Genomic DNA, 19,302 nt, shown 5'->3' on the forward strand with positions numbered 1-19,302 from the left:
AATTTGCATTTTGCAGGAAATCTTGAAAATCTTTTTCATTGTGATTTTGAAATGAAAACAAACTTCACACTGTCAATATTTTCCCTGCAATGGAAATTTGAGTTTTGCACAGCTCTAACTTAGCTGCCATGCTGCATTACACCCTGGAGATGAATGGCCCTAATCACCAAGCTGCCCTCACAAAGTATTTCGTTCTGATCCTGCGTTGGGCCCTGCTTGGCCCAGGCCAGGTCCCAGTTTGGGGTGTGGCATTCTAAGCTGTTTGCTGTCGTGGGGATATGCTCAGGTTGACCCCGGCTCACTAGCAGTTGCTGGTACAAGACTGGAGTTTCATCTAGCAAGTAACAAATTGCCCAAAGTGTGAGCAGCCAGCATCTGCCTCTCAGTGTGACACTTCCCAGCCATCCCTAGTTCAGAACTGAGGGAATGCCCAGCATGTGCTGTCATATGAGATAGTAGGGGAAGTGCATGGGCTTGTGGAGTGCCAGGTGAAAGGCTAGTTCCTCTGTGCTTCTATGTAGGCAGCATCTGGGCCCACCCACCGCTTAGCTTTACCTGGGCCCCCAGCTCCTGGAGGCATGTGACTGTATGAGAATTTCAACTTCCTTTTCTTTTCTAAGTGAACGTTATAGTCATGCTTGGGACCATGACAGGCTTGTAGCCAATGCAGCACCATCTGCCTGAGTCTGCAGTTAGCTGGGATGGGTAAACTGCTCTGTGCAACTCTTTAGGGTGTTAACAGCTTCTGGGGTGTGGCAGTGAAGGGACCCCTTTTGCTGCCCTGGCTCTCCTAAAGGGAGTGTGGGGAACCATCACTCCAAGTGGGGGTGGAGTCCCAGGGGGTCTAGGGCCCCAGCTTGTTTTCATGTGTCCCTGGTGGCACACACAAAGGGTGAGGCTTCAGCATGCTCTCCTGGCAGGGTTAGTAGGCCCTGAAGAGTCACCCCTCCCCCTTCCATGCCCATGGCCCCTCAGACCCAGAAGGCAAGTGGGGGTGGGGCTGATGACTGCCCTCCCCATGAAGCCCCGGGGTTTGATGTTTTCCCCTTCTCCCCGACCCCTCTGTTGCATAGTGAGGGAGCAGAGACAGCCCAGGTTACTTCCCTTCAGTCTCAGCCATCACACCTGAATCGAGAATTCCCTGTTTATTCCATAAGCCATGGCTGGGTATTTTCCCATGGGACCTCTCCAAGGGGTGTCAGATCCACCCCACCCCACATTTTAACTGTAGCCTGCAGCTGGTGATTCACGGCGGTGTCAGGATTTCAGTCAGTTTTACTGCCGCCAAGGTGGCGGATCCTGCTCTCATGTCCACTGGCCAAGGGTGTGCTGTCTTTAGCGCCCTCACCCTCACCCCCTGAGACACAGCCAGAGGGGAGAGTCATTTTAGAGAGATCTTTATTGCACTCTGTATGTTTCAGCCACGTAGTTCTGAAAATAACAATGTGAGGTGGATACAGCGATATTGCTCTAGCTCCTATGGTGATAGTGTTAGAAAAACACACTGGGAAAGAGAGCTTTAAGTATCTGAGAAACAGCTGTACAGTACCCTGACCTTTCCCTGTAGAACAGCTGGATTGTTCATAGGTCCCTGGGACAGCAGGGGCTATAGCCCATATCCTGGTCCCCCCCTGCCCCCAGTACATGTGACAAAGCTCTGATGTCACATCCATGGCAGTACAGCTCAGTTACTCTCCCTCATCTTATCTTCCCATCTCTCTTTCTCCCCATGCACTGTGGGGGGGGGGGGGTGTCTCTGCTTAGCCCCATTTGGACATGAGCATGAAGAGAAGATTGAGGGTCTGGGCTGTGATTTTCCTCTCACTTTTACAGTGGTGTAACTCAGTGGGGCAGGTTCTCAGCTGATGCTAGATCTCCACAGAGCTTTGACAATTTACACCAGCTAAGGATCTGGCCCATTGACTTCAATGGGAAAAGTGAGTCAAGGATCAGTCAGTTACATGGTATAATTGATGCATCATGTGTAGGACAGGAGGATAATTGTGATTGAAGGGCCCAGTCCTGCAAAGTGCTGAGCACTCCCTGCAATACACTGAGCATCCTTGACTCAGATTCTAGCAGGATTGGGCCTTTTGGGGAAACAAAAGGAATAGAAGTGTGGAAAAGCTTTGGAATACTCATGCATGCACCTCGGTCTAAAGGTCAGTGCTGGAAGCCCAGCCTCTGCCTCAGCTCAACCATACGCTCATCCTCTGCCACCTACAAAGCATAGAATCATAGAAGATTAGGGTTGGAAGAGCCCTCAGGAGGTCATCTTGTCCAACCCCCTGCTCAAAGCAGGACCAACCCCAACTAAATCATCCCAGCCGGGGCTTTGTCATGTCTGCCTCTGAGTCACCATCTAGTGGTGTGAACTGCACCAGATACCCCTGCCCCTCGTGCAATCCAAAGAGATCATCAGAATGAAGTCTCAGGGCAGCAATAAGGGGATAGAACACTGGCTGAGGACTGGCTAAAGGGATTTGCTGTGGGTGAGTCCATCCTTCCTTTCCCTTTTCCCATAGATCATGATCATCTACTTATAGTCATCTCAACTGGCTGCTCCCCCAGGGACTAGCATGATTCTCCATTCAGCCATTCACCCTTAGGCTCTTATTTATTAATATGAAGATGGTATTCTAGAATCAGAGAAATGTGGGCCTGGAACAGACCTTGCGGTCATTAAGTCCAACCCCTTGCACTGAGATCAAGTAAACCTAGACCATCCCTGACAGGGGTTTGTCCAACCTGCGCTTAAAAACCTCCAATGATGGGGATTCCACAACCTCCCTTGGAAGCCTGTTCCAGAACTTAACTCCCCTTATAGCTAAAAGTCTTCCCTTATGTCTAACCTAAATCTCCCTTGCTGCAGATTAAGCCCATTGCTTACTGTCCTACCTTCCGAAGACATGGAAAACAATTGATCATCATCCTCTTTATATAACAGCTCTTAACCTATCTGAAAGGTCCTGCTTTGAGCAGGGAGTTGGACTAGATGACCTCCTGAGGTCTCTTCCAGCCCTAATCTTTTATGATTCTATGAAAACTGTTATCAGTCCCCACCCCCGCTCAATCTTCTTTTCTCATGCCCAGGTTTTTTTACCTTTCTGCATAGGGTAGGTTTGCTAAACCTTTGATCATTTTAGTTGCTCTGCTCTGGACTCTCTCCAATTTGTCCACATCTTTCCTAAAGCATGGTGCCCAGAACTGGACACAGTGCTCCAGCTGAGGCCTCCCCAGTGCTGAGTAGGGCAGGGCAATTACCTCTCATGTCTTGCACATGACACTCCTGTTTGTCCACCCCAGAATGATGATAGACTTTTCACAACTGCATCACACTGTTGACTCATATTCAATTTGTGATCTACTATAACTCCCAGACCCTTTTCAGCAATATGACTGTCTAGCTAGTTATTCCCCATTTTGTAGTTGTGCATGTGATTTTTCCTTCCTAAGTGAAGTACTTTGCACTTGTTTTTATTGAATTTCATCTTGTTGATTTCAGGACAATTTTTCAAGGTAGTTTTGAATTCTAACACTGCCTTCCCAAATGCTTGCAACACCTCTGAGCTTTTTTTCATCTGCAGATTTTATAAGTGTCCTCTTCACTCCCATTATCCATCACTAATGAAAATATTGAATAGTAGTGAATCCAAGACTGACCTCTGCAAGACTGACCACTGCAGGGGCGCCACTAAACATGCCTGCCCAGTTTCACAGTGAAACATTGATAATTCCTCTTTGAGAATGATCTTTCAACCAGTTGTGCACCCCCCATATAGTAATTTTATCTAGACCACATTTGCTTATGAGAATGTCATGTGGGATGGTGTCCAAAGCCTAACTAAAATCAAGATATATCACGTCTACTGCTCCCCCACCCATCTACTAGGCCAGTAACCCTCTCAAAGAATGAAATTAGGTTGGTTTGGCATGATTTGTTCTTGGCAAAACCACGCTGGCTATTCCTTACAATCATATTATCTTCTAGGAGCTAACAAACTGATTGGGTAATAATTTGAAAGGAAGCACCTAACTGGCTGGTGAAGGTGCCAGCTATTCAGCCATCTGGTATTACCATTCAGAGGTGGACTTATCTCCCCTAATGAAGGTAGATGAAAGGATGCTTTTGGCTTCTATCTGAACCAAACCTCTGGATCTGTTCCAGGGTTCACCCATCATTGCACACATTGACAGCTAATAAAAAATAGAGGGTCTATTTAGTTTAAAGCTGGGGTCATGCCAGATATGGGTTATTGCACCAGTGTTGCCATTAATCCTGAAACAGCACATTCATACCAAAGATGAGTTGAAATCAACCCCTGCCTGCAGATCTAAACACCTTAGACTTGGAGGTGGGATTGGGATCCTGGATCAGGTTTCCCAGCTGGCTTGTTTAATACAGTTGGCTGAACCAAGCACCTGTTTCTGAATGCCACGAAACTAGGGGGTGAAGGAAGATTTGAAAGTCAGACCTGGCTTCTGCATCTCAGCCCCAGCTTTGATTAGTGCCTCAGACAGCTCCCAGCAGCTCAGTGCATGCATGACACTACGTCAATATAAATGATACAGAAATACAGAGAAACCCTTTGGCATTTTCCTTAGCAATAAAGGAAAACAACTAAACAGCACATGCAAGCCCAGAGACGTGACTCCAGAAGAGTGCCTCCATCACTGCTCCCCATCCCTGCAGGAACACGGTAAATGATCACAAGCTTTTCTCCAGCCTGGGAGGAATTGGCTTGGGCTTCCTTGTTGCAGTGTTTGGCTCCAAGCTTGCTGGTTGCAAGGTTGTTTCTGAGCAGATCTTCTGCCGGGTTTTCTGAATTGGCCATTGCCACATTGACTGAGACCTTGCGAGTACCAACCTCGTTGGTGGCCAGGCAGGTATAGGTCCCTTCCTCACGCTTGCTCAGGTGGGGGATGACCAGAGTGCCGTTTGCATAGACCAGGAAGCGCTCTGCACTCTGCTCGGAGCCCCCAGCAGACAGGTCATTCCTATCTCTTTCCACATTGGGCCCATTTATCTCTGTTCCTTGGATGGAGGTCTGGATCTCCCACCTAATCTCTGGCTGGGGGCTGCCTGTGACGCTGCAGTGCAGCATGAGCATGAGCCCATCATACAGTACGGTGTTGTCCAGGTTGGGGTGGCAGGTCAGCTGCACAGAGGGAGGTGCGCACTGAAGGTCAGGGATCCTCCCCAGGGGGACACCTCTGAGGCTTTCCGGGGCTGCACAGCTGATGGAGTCCCTTTTGGGGATGGAGATCAGGGTGTTCTCAGCCCAGCTCTTTAGCCACAGAAGCCTGCAGGTGCAGTTGAAGGGGTTGTTGTAGATCTGCAACTGGGACAGTGAACTCATGGCATCAAAAGTGCCCGGGGCGATGGTGGTGAACTTGTTGTCATTGATCCACAGGGACCTCAGGTCTTTCAGGGTGTGGAAGGCCTCCCAGGGCAACTTCACAAGCTGGTTGTTGTTCATCTTCAGCAGCTGCAGAGTGCTGAGGTTGTACAGATCCCTCCAGGGGAAGTCTGCAAGCTGGTTATTGCTGAGGTCTATGTTTTTCAAATGCAGCAGCCTGGCGAAGGTGCCTTCCTCAATGGCGCAGATTTCGTTGTGCGCCAGCCACAGCGACTGTACCTGGGTGACCTCCAGAAAGGAGCTCTGCTGTAGGGAGGTGATCTTGTTGGCTGACAGGGTGAGGGTGGTCACGTTGGAGGGCAGCCCCGCGGGGACCCCCTGGAGATCTCTGTAAGCACATTCTGCTAGCTGGCGGCCGTATTTTTTTTCTACGCAAGTGCAGGGCTCCGGGCAGCCCTGGCTCATCCCAAAGAAAGTTGCAATCCACAGGCAGAGAAATGGACCCATCATTTCTTCTGTGGATAAAGAGACCAAGATTGGCACAAGTTATTTTGCTTGCATCTTTTCTCTGAGACATCACCGCTTCTCTCCTCTGGGCTGCATCTTAGAGCAGCATTTTCCCCTCTGGTTTTTATTTAGCCAATCAACCCAAGGAACAGCAGATGATTACAGTACCACTCATGGCTAGCTATAATGTTTAAATGATAAATGTGATGAAAAGAAGATTTAAATCTGATCTGAATAAGATATTTACATTCTAACAATAGTAGAGCCTTAGAAGCCAATGACAGATCCTTAGAATCCAATAACAGATCCTTAGAATCCATACATATTGTAGCTCCTAAATAACTTTGAAGATCTGAGCCTTTATGTTGGCACAGCCCTAACACAAGGGGGCCTGGATCTCAGCTAGGTCCCCTAGCTGCCACTGGAGTACAAATAGTTAATAATACATAGAACAAAATCAGCTCAGATTTCCCTCTTCTCCAGTTTCGCAAGCAGACTCAGAGATCTCTTTTTTTCTACAGGTTTCAGAGTAACAGCCGTGTTAGTCTGTATTCGCAAAAAGAAAAGGAGTACTTGTGGCACCTTAGAGACTAACCAATTTATTTGAGCATAAGCTTTCGTGAGTGAGCTGTAGCTCACGAAAGCTTATGCTCAAATAAATTGGTTAGTCTCTAAGGTGCCACAAGTACTCCTTTTTTTTTCTACAGGCAGTTTTAGCCGCTACCTTCCTTCCCTCTCCCTATCATTTAAAAGCAGATCTTTGAGGGGCAAAAAAAGAAAAAAATATATATATGCAATGTCATGATTACTGTAAGATTTGCAAAATGATGTTGGACAATGCAAAAGATAGGGCCAATTTGCCAAACTGTGAGACAGCATGAGACCAAGAAAGCATAAGATTCAATGGGTATTATCACAAGATGGGTGCGAGGAGTTTGGCTTCAGTCTGTGTCTGTCTGTCGGAGAGAGAAATGTGAAAGGACAGTAAAGATTTCACACTAATCAGATGGCATTTTCTGCTCTAGTCGATGCGTTTCTGAGCCTGGCAGAAGGCCTGGATGCAGAGGCTCTGATTACACTAGGAACTAGGCTGTGATTCTCTTTCTCACATACACATACTAATACTAGCTCTCATGGACCTAGCACAAGTATAAATAACAGCGTCGCCATGGTGGCACAGGTAGCAGATGTGGAAGCATGGCTTAGCCGCACTGAATACGTACCCACCAGTTTCAATCAGGTTTGTACCCGTGGCTCTGCTACCACTCCCCATGCTACTGCACTCTGCTGCTATTTCTACTCATGCCAGCTAGATGAGCGCCACTGCGAGCATGGCTACACAGGTAGGCGAATCCCACCATTAGCTGGTTGTGTACATGTTGCAGCGCCCCAGCTAACTGAAGTGCCCCTACATAATGAAGTGAAGTTTCTACCAGAGATGGGCAGAAAATTTTTCTCAAAACAGTTTTTCCATGAAAATTGTCCTTTTGGTCTAAAATTATACATTTAAAAAAAGGGATTTTGATGACATTTGTTTAGGAAAATCCCCAAAACAAAGCATTTTGATGATGCTCTTACATAGCACTTTTCATCAGTAGCTCTCAAAGTGCTTTCCAAAGGAGGTCAGTGTTGTTATCCCCATTTTGCAGCTGGGAAAACTGAGGCATGGGGAGGGGTCATGACTTGCCCAAGGTCAACCTGCAGGCTAGGAGCCTGTTACAACACTTTCAGTATGAAATGTTTTGATTTTTCATTCAAAATTACTTTTTGACATTAGAGTTTTGGTTTTTTGTATAAAATAACATTTTAAATGGTTGAAATTGGAATGAAATGACTTTGGCATGAGTCATTTCATGGGAAATTTCTTCTTTTGTTAGTTTTTTGTATTCCATTTCAGAAGGGAAGAGATTTTGACATTGTGGAATTTCCCACAAAATGGAAAACCCAGTTCCCCCCCCTACCACCACCACCGGTTACACACTGGTAACTAAAATATGAAAGACAATTTAACTAGCAAGGCTCTGTAGCAGTACAAGCCGTTGCCATTTTGAATCATTTCTTTAAAAATAAAAACACTGCCTGAACAAAAATCAGCGCTAAATGCGTCATCTTACTATGCACAGCAACCGTTAATCAGGGCCACACCAGGGTCCATGAGCAGAAGAGACTTGTGAATGGGGGTTCTGCCATTGCTGGCTTACGGACTCCTTAGGTCACCTCCTGCACACAAGCATTAGGGTACTCAGGCCAGAACTGCTGCAGTAACAAAGTAGCAGGTGCAATGATCCTCTGCTCAGACACCCTGCTCCCCCGCACAGTGTGATTGAGTCCCAGTGAATCTATGCTGGCTGTGGCCCCTCCACTCTTCAGCGAGCTGCATACCAGCACAGAGAGTTAGTGTGGAGCTCCCTACATAGCCTCTCCTCTACCTGACCCCCCTGCAGTGGCTTTTCATGCCATACAGAGCCTGGCTGTGTACGGAGCCCAGGACTGACCCTTTCATTTCTGGTCAACAAAGGGCCCGATCCTGTAGTCTTTTCTGGAACAAAATTAATGTGCACTTCGGCGGGACTGTGGCCTAAGGAAGAGTTGTGGCTTCAGGCCTGACTGGGATTCCAAGTCACACGTTCACATATGATAACTAACCTGCCTGTAAATGCTGGTGGTGCCAGGCAGTCTGTTGCGAGGTGTATGTTAGCTCAGGCTGAAGCGCTGCTCAATTTCTCAGGCTTGGGCTAAGAATACAACTGGTCACAAACGTTTGTGTTCTGTCTTTGCTCGACTGTCCAGCGTTAGACAGTATATTGCAATCTGCTTAAGAACCCACTAAGTGGGGATGTTCCCAGAGTGTGTGTGGGGTGGGGAGGAGGGGATTGGAAGCGGTATTTGGAACATGGCTGCATTGCTTCAAAACCTGGCTTTTGTCTGCTTCCCATTTCCCATCCCCCTTTCCCCTTCCTAGCCTCCCACAGCTCAAGCCTTATGCTTTGCTCAGCTGTTATTAAGAATGTGTCTGGATGTTACTGTTGGCATTTGCCTCTCCAGTCCTGGCCTGTGGATTTTTTCTCAGCCCCCTCCCAGCCACTTGGGCCAAGAAGAATACTTTCTTCTAACATTCAGTGCATCCACTCCTCTTGCCAGGACATCCTGAGGAGTTTGCAGGTACTTGATAGCAATACAGGTCTCCACCCCGCTCAAACACAGCTCTGTCCTTTCCTCCCATCAGGTTTTGACAAACACTACATTTTTTTTTTTTAATTGAAACATCCATGGCTTCAGTTTCCAGTAAATAAAATCTCCCTGTTCTGCAGGGGAGTCAGAGACCTGGCTTTAAAGCCACAAGGACAATTGATTTCAGGCTATTGTCTGGCCCACATATCGGCTTATCAAAGAGTTCTCAGCTACGCTTGGGCCTCTACCAACATTCCAGCATCAGCCCAAGTAATGTTGCTCAGCAAGTCCCGTGTGTCCCACTCGGAAACGATTTTAGAAGCAAGATTTTTCTGCAGATAAATGGGCCAGTGTTGCAAATGATTACCTGGGAAAATAAGGTTAAATGCTAATAGTCTTATTTAAATATAAAGGCTCCCATATTGATCACTTAAAAGGCAGACCCTTACCTCTTTTTGCTGCTTCCCCTTCTGTCTTCCAGAGCAAATCAGTTCAAGGCAAACTCTGTAAACATTGTTCTGGGTCCTGTCAGAGTCACGCAGTCCAAAAATGTTAATAAAAAAAAAAACTCCACACAATTCTGCCCTTGCGAAAAAGTGCCGAACAAAGCACAATCACCCTTTGCTGGTTGCATGCCACAGGGAGAATTGATATTCTTTGCTATCGGTCCTACAACAGTTGTACCATTATTCCTGGTGTATTTACAAACAACAGAGTTTATTTGCCCAGTGTTGTCTTTGTGGATATATGGGCAGGGAGGCCTAAAAGCACCTTTAAATGGAAGCGATGTCCTGTGAACCAGTTGAATCCCTGCTCCTCAACTGATTTTTCCTGCAGCTTATAGTGTATAATATTTCAGTGTCCTACCAGGCTCATCCTGAAGACATAACTGACAACTTATTTTCAGCAGCAAGGACCTGCCTTTCGTAAGTGACTCTAGAAACTTAAATGGAAAAAGATGCCAAATTATTTTTTTCCCCTCCTCTTCTCTTGTGATACAGCTAGGAATCTCTTAAAGAAACAATAAATGGCAAAACCAGCTTGTTATGAGAGTTCAGGACTCTGAGCCTTTGAGCTGCAATTCCCATTTCCAGGGCAGATTTTCAGTTGATTTCTCTCTTTCTCTGCCCCTCCCCCCTTTTTTTAACAGCACAAACCCCCTTAAAAATCTCTATTTTCCTTGCTCCGTGCTCTGCGATCTGAAGGAAAAATAACTCCAGAATTTTTTTAATGAGTAACTGATGAAGCAAAGCTCTGGTAAATGGTCCATTCCCCTCTCTGAATTCCTAGTGCTAAGTAGCTAGTACGGTTCTGCTATGAAATATATAAATTCTCCTCAGTGCCTCTGCTACTGATTTAGTGGCCAAAATGCCTGAGTCTGAGCCATACTGTCAGCCAGAGGGTAACCCCTTTTCAGATCAGTAGCCAAGAACTCTATACATTAATTTTGAAGAACTGATGATGCCCATGGTGAAATATTAGACATGCAGGGCCAAATTCCATGATCTGGCACAATGTAAGTTATATTTCCCTGCAGTAGCTGAGCCCTTTGCACTGAGTGGGGGATTTGCCCTGAGAGAAACCAAGTTGTGGTTCCGTATTCACTCTCCCTTTGGTTTCTTGCCATAGTGTGAGCAATTTTAACTTCCTCTGGGACCCACTTGCATGGAGGCAATAAATCAGTGTGCTATCTCAGTTATCCTGTGGAACTCATCACCAAAAGTAATAACTGAGTCCCAAAGTTTGTCAGGATTAAAAAAAAAAAAGAGTTGGGACATTTTGCCTAAGTAGTAATGGGAACAATCATGGTTACAATAGCTAGGATAAAAATATACGGGATATAAACCCTCGTTCGTCAGCGCATCAGCCAACTATTAACAGCTAGGAGTCAGGAAGAAAGTTCCTCTATGGGCAGGTTATTTCATAATTGTCCACTATGAGTTTTGTTCACCTTCCTTTGAAGCATCTGGAAATGATGAAAGACTGATAATTCACAGATCTTAGCGATTGAAAAGACCTGCTAAATTGCATTCATTCCCAGGAAAGGACAGATTAAAGTCCATTTCCCTGACTGGGACAGGTCTGAAGTGAAAAAGAATCTATGCTAAACTTACACATGATGCTGTACAGCCAAGGTAATAAAAATGTCTGTAATGTACAAAACTCTAGCAAGCAGCCAGGTACAATAAATAAATAATAACTAGGAGCTTCCATAAGCAACGATGTGTACACCAAAATGGCTGCTATGGCATCACCATAATGTAATTGTTGCAGACAACATAGAAATTCAACAGAGCAGTGAGGGACCCAGTCTTTGTATAACACTCTATCCAGGGCGTAGCAGATAAACATACAAACCCTCCAACATGCATCATACTGTGGTGGGGTGGTGAAACCTTCCTGACCCAGCAAACAGCCCATTGTTTGCTGTATGCCCTGAAGCATGAGAATTGCTATTTTAATCCTAGCTAATGCAGCCTCAGACACTATGCTTCAACGAATCAATGTTTAATGTGCCAGAAGCCCTTCTGTAACTTTACAGCAAGCCCGAGTCCTACCAGTGTACAAACAAACTGCACTAGAAATGAAAAGGCTTCTTTCAGCCAAAAGCCTCCATGAAGTCACTGAAGCTATAGGAACCAGGGATGTAGAAAAAGCAGCAAGGCTTTGGCCAATTTTTGTTTTCGCTAGCCAGAGCTGTAGGACTTCGTGGAGCAATGCAGCTATTCTGATTGCTGATCCACTTAGGGCCAGATTCAGGCACAGGTGTGGTGTAAACAAGAGGCAAACTTGGCCAATGCTTTGAGCAAGGGGTTGGACTAGATGACCTCCTGAGGTCCCTTCCAACCCTGATATTCTATGACCCATGTTTGCCCTCTACTCCTCTCTCTGCTGCATTCTCCTGGGTCTAGTTTCTATTTAACCAGCATCCTCCATTCTCCTCCAGCACATCAGCCTCTGGTTGATCTGTCTCTGCCTGGCTCCTCTTTCTCCGCCATTACTGGGAAATTGAGGTCAGCCAATCACACCCCTTTTGCTTCCTGCTTCTCCAATTACCTGGCCTCCAGGGCAGTCAGGACTGAAACCAGCTAATCTTGGAGAAGGCCAGTTATCTGTTCCTTGAGAGAGTGAGTAACTCTCTGGTAACGACCTTAGAACTTTTGCTCAGCTCCTATTCCCTCCCCGCCTGCCAGGGGTGCGTGAGCTTGCAGAGGGAGGGACGAGAGAGAGTAGCTGATCGCACAAGGCTGTCCTTTCATTTCCCAAGGGGCTGGGAGCCTTAAAGGATGTGTACAGGGCACAATGCATAGTACAGGGCTGATACAACTCCACTGAAGTCAATAGCACTTGGCACTTCTGGGATTCAGGCCTGTCCTGCTGTCTAGCACTATCAGGCAGCTGAGAGCATCTTCCTCCAGAGTCAGCTGCAGCCACTGTACTTTAGGAAACAGAGTGAGACCAGTGCTATAAAGTTTTTAAACCAAAACTCTTTTTATTGGATACATAACAAGATGGCTCGTGCATGCTCTGAGCAGGGATTGCAGAGCCTGTGCATGCCTCCATCACATGAGACACCCCTTACACTACAAGGCCCTCTGGTGACTAGGCATGTCTATTTTAAGAGACAGTGCCACAATACACTACAAGGCCATGTATGCTGCACCCACAAGTCTAGCCAGGAGACTGGCTCGGTCATGTTCTGACATTTTATCAAGACACCAACCCAGAGCCTGTGCAGATGACGTGTAAAGGCTGCAGTTCCAGGGTCACACAAGCCTCTCTTTACCACCTCTGCCCTGCACAGCATTTCTTTACATTGATATGCTGTGTTGCCACCCTGTTTTAGACTGGGAAACTGAGACACAGGTTGACAACTAGATTTAGCCAAGTGCCTTGACCATAGAGGAATTTTGGTGTGTTTATAAGATCTGAGTGGTGACTAGGCCTGTGATTTTTGACCCTGCTGATATTAGTATGGATGTGTAGAAACAGATGGGGTGGGCTGAAAAGGCAGGGGAGAAATCCTCTAGAGAGGAAGAAGGTTTTGAGCAGAATGGCATGCATGGGCTTACAGGGCCAGATCCTTGGCTGATGTAAATCAGCCTAGCTCTGTTGAAGTTACAGGAGCTACAGCAATTAGATTAAGCTATTGCTGAGGAACTGGTCCACTGAGGACAGTTTATTGATGTGGCAAGTGCATCTCTGTCCATGAGGTATGTCATCTCTTTAATACACAGGCACATCGCCTGCATTGTTCAACCCATTTCTTATGCACCCACTGGGGGAACTTCTACTCTGATATTCACACCTTAGCAACCCAGCTGACTTCAGTGGGTTGGACAGGTACAGGTCACTGAGAGCAGAAGATGGGGGAATACGTGAGAGGCAGTGTCACCAGCTGGTTGGAGCAGGAACCTGGGGTTCAGGACATAGACCCCCCATTTCAGCAAAACACTTAAGCATGTTTAAGTCCCATAATCAATGTGTGTAGGTGCTTTGCTGAACAGGATTGACAGTTGAAACAGGGCTTCAGTTAATAGTTGTGCAACACTTTCCGATCCTTGCATAGGTGGTACTATATAAATGGAAGGTATAATTCTACGCTCTGAAGCCAACTCACCAGCTCAAATCTGTAATCACTTGGTGCCTCAGTTTCCCCACCTGTGAAAAAGGGGTATGTAGTGAAGCAATGATTCACCGGTGTGACACCTCCTGCTGGTCATCCTGGGAATTAGCTCTTCCAGCCTAGATCACCTTCTGCAAGCTGGTGTCTTGCCTGCCACTGGCCCCCCCGTCCCTCTTGGTATCCCTCTACATCAGCATTCTGCCCCCAGGGGTAACCGACAATCTGGGTCTCCCCACCCAGGGGAACCCCCAACCCTCTATCCCCACCTTGCCTCAGTGGCTACTGCCAGTCACAATCTAGCCCCCACTCACTGGGGCAGACTGCAAATCATCGGCAAGGGCCATTGGACCAGCTGCCTCTGCCTACTCCCAGGCTACCCCTCTGTAGCTGCAGTACCTTTCCTGGCCTTTAGCAAGGCCTGCAGCCTGGGGGTTTACCAGGCTGGAGTTCCCCAGCTCCTCTGGCCTTCCCCCAGCCCTACTCCATTCGAGATACCCTGCTCAGCTCCCAGACAACCAGAAGTTTCTCTCTCTACTGCTAGAGAGAGACTTTTTTGAGCTCCTGGCTCACAGCCCTTTTATAGGGCCAGCTGTGGCTTGATTGGGGTGTGGCCCCAGCTGTGGCTGTTTCCCCAAATCAACCTAGCCTTTTCTTGCAGCCCCAGCCCTCTCCCAGGGTGGGCTTTAACCCTTTCAGGGCCGGAGTGGGGTGACTACCCCGCTACAGGGTAATAATACCTACCTCACATAGGCTTGTTCTGGAGTTGAATCAATGAATGATATTAAAGCTTCTGTAATAAAAAACACTACCCAAGACAGAAGCGTTTATTGTGTACCTTTTGCTGTCTGTGTATTTAGTCTTTGATGGTAAAGATCCCAGGAATCTGAGTGAGAGCTATTTCTGAGAGCTCTTTGACCAAGTGTCCGGGGGTAGCACTGAGCATGCTCTTCATTAATATACAAGCCGCACGGTTATTTTTACGAAAGGACGGGGAAAGAATTAGAGCTGGTTAGTCCCTCTGATGTGTGGGATAGTCTAAGCCCTGTGCCTCCCAATCTCATGGGAATACACTATATGCACTTTTTCATTGGTACAAGATTCAGGAGCAGTTGCAGGCTCTGAATAAAAATTAATCTACTACGCTACAGGGCTAAGAAGTACATTACAATTGATAAGATTACCCCGGGGTGAATTTCACCCTTTCTTATTATTAGCTGTAGTACTGTGATAGGATGCCAGACTTTAGCACTAGGACTGGTAGGGATGGGGGCGGGGGATAGCAAACATTTTCACAATATTGAATTTGTTTGGCATTACAATATTCTGGTCATTTCCATGTAAGACTGTGCAGGGAAATGCAAGGCTATTTTACTGCCGTAGGGGGCCTTGTGCTGGAAGCCAGACCAGGTGGGTCTCATTACTTGTAATCACTGACAGAAAAGAGTTTGTTTCTCCCTCTGGGGAACTAGGGCTAGGGTGAGCAGGATAGAAACTTTGGGAACAAGCCAAGCTCATCAGAAAGCTTGGGTTAAGGGTTGTGAAGGCAAACCCTATGGAGGGGTTATGTCTTGGTTACTAATCCAGTGTGCATGTGTTCAGCCTCAAGACCACTTGAATTTGCAGTGACTCAAACAACAAGACATGGAGGCTTCTCTTCCAGGAGGCTCCCTACCCAGGGCGGGGGTGGGGGAGGGGGAGGAGCAGGGGTGACTACTCTAGAGCTGCATATACCTGCTTAATGCCATGTGCAAGGGATTTGTCAGATTCTTTTGTAAGTCACAGGGAGGGCATGGGGACCAGAACTGCCCACTTTGCTCATGGGGAAATGCCCACAAAAGACTCAAGGCAGTGGAGAATCAGGCCTGACAAGTTGCATTCCCTCAATTGCATGAGAGACCCACAAATCTCTCTCTCTTGGTGCATCTTTGCTGGGAAAGCATGTTTATAATTCTCTTGGTCAACACTGGTGGTGGGGGGGAAAGATCTGGGAGAAGGATTCTTTTCTCTCTTACATACTCTACCTGTCTGCCCTTAGTATTGTGAGGGGAAGATAAACTACCAGGCAAAAGTGCAGTGGACTATTGCTTCCTCTTGTCAATGAAACTCAACAAGCCATTTTATGGCTACTAATGCTGATATTGATCACATCAGTGCAGCTCAGGACAGACACGTGCTATGCAGCAGACTAAACATACCATAGCATGTCGGTGCATCCAAATGATTATACTTTCCCAGTGGCTTGGCTCCATTGCTGGATGCTTGCGGGTCTCATCCTTCTTCCACACTGGTGTAAATCAGAACTGAGTCCATGGAATTCAGTGTAGTTACACCAGTGTAAATCCAAGCAGAATTAGGCCCTGGAAGGCTCAAAATAACACTGGAATTTCTTGTTGGTGTCCTTTAGCCAGTAGAACGATGTGAGCTCATCTCTCTATGGGTCTGTCTCAGAGACAGACCCTCCATTGCTGTAAATTGGCTGTGCTCCATTGAAGTCAATAGAACTATGCTGATTTACATCTGCTGGGGATCTAGCCCTGAAAGGTTAGGGGCCTGATCCAAAGCCCACTGGAGCCAATAGAAAGACTCCCATTGATTTCAATGGGTTTTGGATCAGACCCTCCAATTGTACGCTGCCCATGCTCATGAAGAAATTAAGGAACTGGATGGTGCAGCTGAAAGTCTAATAAATGGATGTCATCATCCCAAATTAGGATGGGATCTAGTAATCTAGAGTCTGATTCTGCTGTCACTTCCACCTGGTACAATTTGGGAATAACTCCACTGAACTCAATGGGAAACCAAGAGGAGAGTCACAGCCCCAACGGCAGCAGATGGCTCCAAGTAGCCACTGCAGTTCACATGTTATCCAAAATGGAAACAATCTCTTCCAATTGTTCTGAAGGGGGCAGATCCTCCCCTGGTGTAGATCAGATATTAAGTCAATGGAGCTACTGTAACTTTCTCCAGCTGAGGATCTGGCCCCCAACCTGTAACAATATCTTCTAGCATTCTTCCCCTGCAGCAGATTCCTTGCTAAGTTCCTTTCAGGAGGTTTCCTTCCTCTTTTTCTTGTCTTTTCCTCTCCACTGCAGGTCAGATTCCAGACCACATTTGGAAAACAGCCCCCTGGTATCCTTGGCATTAATTTTTGGTATCCTTCAGCAGCAGGTGAATTACCTTTCACAAACAGGACAGCTAAGTGCCTGTTTCCTGCATCCATTCAGCTTCTAGCCAAGGCCTCAGGTTAGCAAAATGCTTTAGCCCATGTTTAAATCTAAGCACAGGAAGGGCCCCCTGAGCTCAGAGTTAAATCTGTTCTTTGTGGAGCCAGGGGTCATGTCATCATTGCAGAGGCTGCATCACTATTTTTTAAAAAAATCCTCAGTCACACTTCATATTAACTTTCCATTGATAAGGAGTTTAACACTGATTCAGAGATGTCATACACATGTCAGAGACAGGAGTATATATGTTGTAGAAGGTTATGAGCACATCAGTTGAAGGGGCTATAGGTGGGTATAAGCAACATGCAGGCCTTTATAACAATTTATAACCATTGACTATTTATTAAAATATCTATTAATAATTTATTAACACTTTATAAACTATTTATAAACAGAGACAATATAAAGTGTGGCTAAATTACCTATGCAATTTGATTATTGCAATAATGATTTTGTATGATCTAAAACTCCATCTTCTGTCATAGCCTTTCTGATCTCTCCCTCTCCAAATGCTAATTAATACCCTCCAAAAAGGAAAAGTCTCAGCATAATCCAGCACCAATGAATTTCTCCTCATAACTAGATTCCCTGTAGAAACATTAGGGGAAAAAATCTATTACTCCATAATTAATCGGATGCAGAAATGATTGTACTTCCTTATTCTTTGTATGTTTTAAAGCATAAAACTCAATTAAAATGTATTCACAAAAGGGGATTGATCTATACTGGGAATTCTGAATCCCTAATATCTCTTGAAGTGGCAACATCCTAATAGCTTAAAGCAGAGAAAACATTTGGGGCTAATTTCTGGTCTCAGTTACACTGCTGTAAATCAGGATTAACTCCGGTGATTTTAATGAATTTACAGTGGAGTCATTCTGAAGATCAGAGTCTAAACCATATTATTCTTAATTTTAAAGAGATTTAATCCATCCATTCTTTTGTCTTGACTATGTCTTTTATTTTTATAGTCCAGGTTTGCTTTCTTTCAATATAGCAGTCTACAAAAACTTAATGTTGACAAAGGCTGAAATTTAAAAAAAAAAATTGTACGTGTGCCTGAAGCGTGGCAAATACAAGTTCCTGAAAATGGTTTATTAACATGCTTTATTCACGGATTTTGCACCTGCTTAGTTATACCAAAAATGAGCATTATTCTAACATATGAATATAGAATATTTTCTCTGTCCTCTGTGTTTGTATGTAAAAATATATATACACATAAACACACATGCTTTCCTAGAGTCACAGATTGTGTGTGTGAGTGTGTGTGATCTTTCTCTCTCCCTTCTGCTTTTTTGAAATTTTTGGGTCTGTGGTATACATGAGGTCAGACTACATGACCACAATGATCCCTTCTCGTTTTAAAATCTGTGGATCCTATCAATCTATGAATGCAAGTATGTTTATGGGTAGGTATTTATGTGTGTGTGTGTGTGTGAGTACATTCCTGCCCATTTAACACACACACACAGGCGTTAATATATATGTAAGCACACAATCTTCGATATATATGTCTATGTGCAAAAGCATAAACTGGCTAGCTCTAGATGATAACGGCAATTTGAAAAAACAAAACAAAAAACCACTGATCTTAGCGTAATTGTTGGATAAAACCATTCGGGTGGGGAAGGTGATTGCAAACACCTCAGTGGGGATGTTCGGCGTTGCTAGCTTCTGAAATGGCCCTGTTTTACATGGAAACTAGTTGCTGTCCTTCGTTCTTACTGGTTGGGCTGCTTTCCTACCCCCCCGCTGGTGAAATCGACATGGGCATATGGCTCCTTTTGATCGCCCCTGGGGTCGGTCACGCTTCTAAACTGTGGGATTCCGGGATGTCCAACAGTGCCAAGGGGTTAGTGACTCGGGGCTTGGAACAGAGCCTGGCTTTCAGGAATATACCCTGCGGGGGGCGTGTGTCTGGGAGGGTGTGTCTGCCTCAGCGGAAACACCAGGAGAAAGCGCCAGTCCTGTCCCAGGAAGGGCGGGGAGGGTCTAGATCTGGGGCGGGGGGGCTGTTTTCGGAGTCAGGGATTACTTCCTGAAGCTCAGCGAGCCAGGGGCACAGGAAACTGAAATCTTTACATCGGGGCTCAAATAAAACAGATGGACCAACTCTTCCCAGCCCCACCCCACACCGCACACAGGAGTGCACGGTTTCTTGGGCTTACATAAAATCTTACATACAGAGGCTGTGCATGTGTATATAGACACACCCAGTTATATGCATGTCTGCAAAGTATGCTACAGCGGACCTATGCGTCTATATACTATATATTGTTAACGTGCGTGTCTAAATAATCATAGCTGCACTCCAAGTATGTACATTGACCTACATACACAAAATGTGGGTACACATAATGTGGGTGTGTAGGTCTACAAACACATGAAAATATAAACATTTATCTTTATT

General features: G+C 45.9%; 1 protein-coding gene across 4 annotated transcripts; it reads right to left on the bottom strand.

Annotated features, from left to right (window-relative positions):
- Positions 1-1,381: 1,381 nt before the first annotated feature.
- ISLR (immunoglobulin superfamily containing leucine rich repeat) lies at positions 1,382-14,219 on the bottom strand. Of its 4 annotated transcripts, none has more exons than XM_027822366.3 (4): positions 14,062-14,219; positions 13,660-13,700; positions 9,488-9,981; positions 1,382-5,875 (listed from the first exon to the last, which is right to left on the bottom strand). In XM_027822366.3, the coding sequence occupies exon 4, from the start codon at positions 5,868-5,870 to the stop codon at positions 4,602-4,604; it is 1,269 nt and encodes a 422-aa protein (XP_027678167.1). In that variant the 5' UTR covers positions 5,871-5,875; positions 9,488-9,981; positions 13,660-13,700; positions 14,062-14,219; the 3' UTR covers positions 1,382-4,601. The 4 variants fall into 4 exon arrangements, 3 of the variants coding, with proteins under 3 accessions (XP_027678167.1, XP_043379686.1, XP_043379687.1); XM_043523751.1 differs by having other exon boundaries at positions 9,810-9,981; positions 14,062-14,076; XR_006284219.1 differs by lacking the exon at positions 1,382-5,875 and adding an exon at positions 7,752-9,405 and having other exon boundaries at positions 14,062-14,076.
- Positions 14,220-19,302: the final 5,083 nt, after the last annotated feature.

Source organism: Chelonia mydas, chromosome 10 (assembly GCF_015237465.2).
Source record: "Chelonia mydas isolate rCheMyd1 chromosome 10, rCheMyd1.pri.v2, whole genome shotgun sequence".
Taxonomy (NCBI): Eukaryota; Metazoa; Chordata; order Testudines; family Cheloniidae; genus Chelonia; species Chelonia mydas.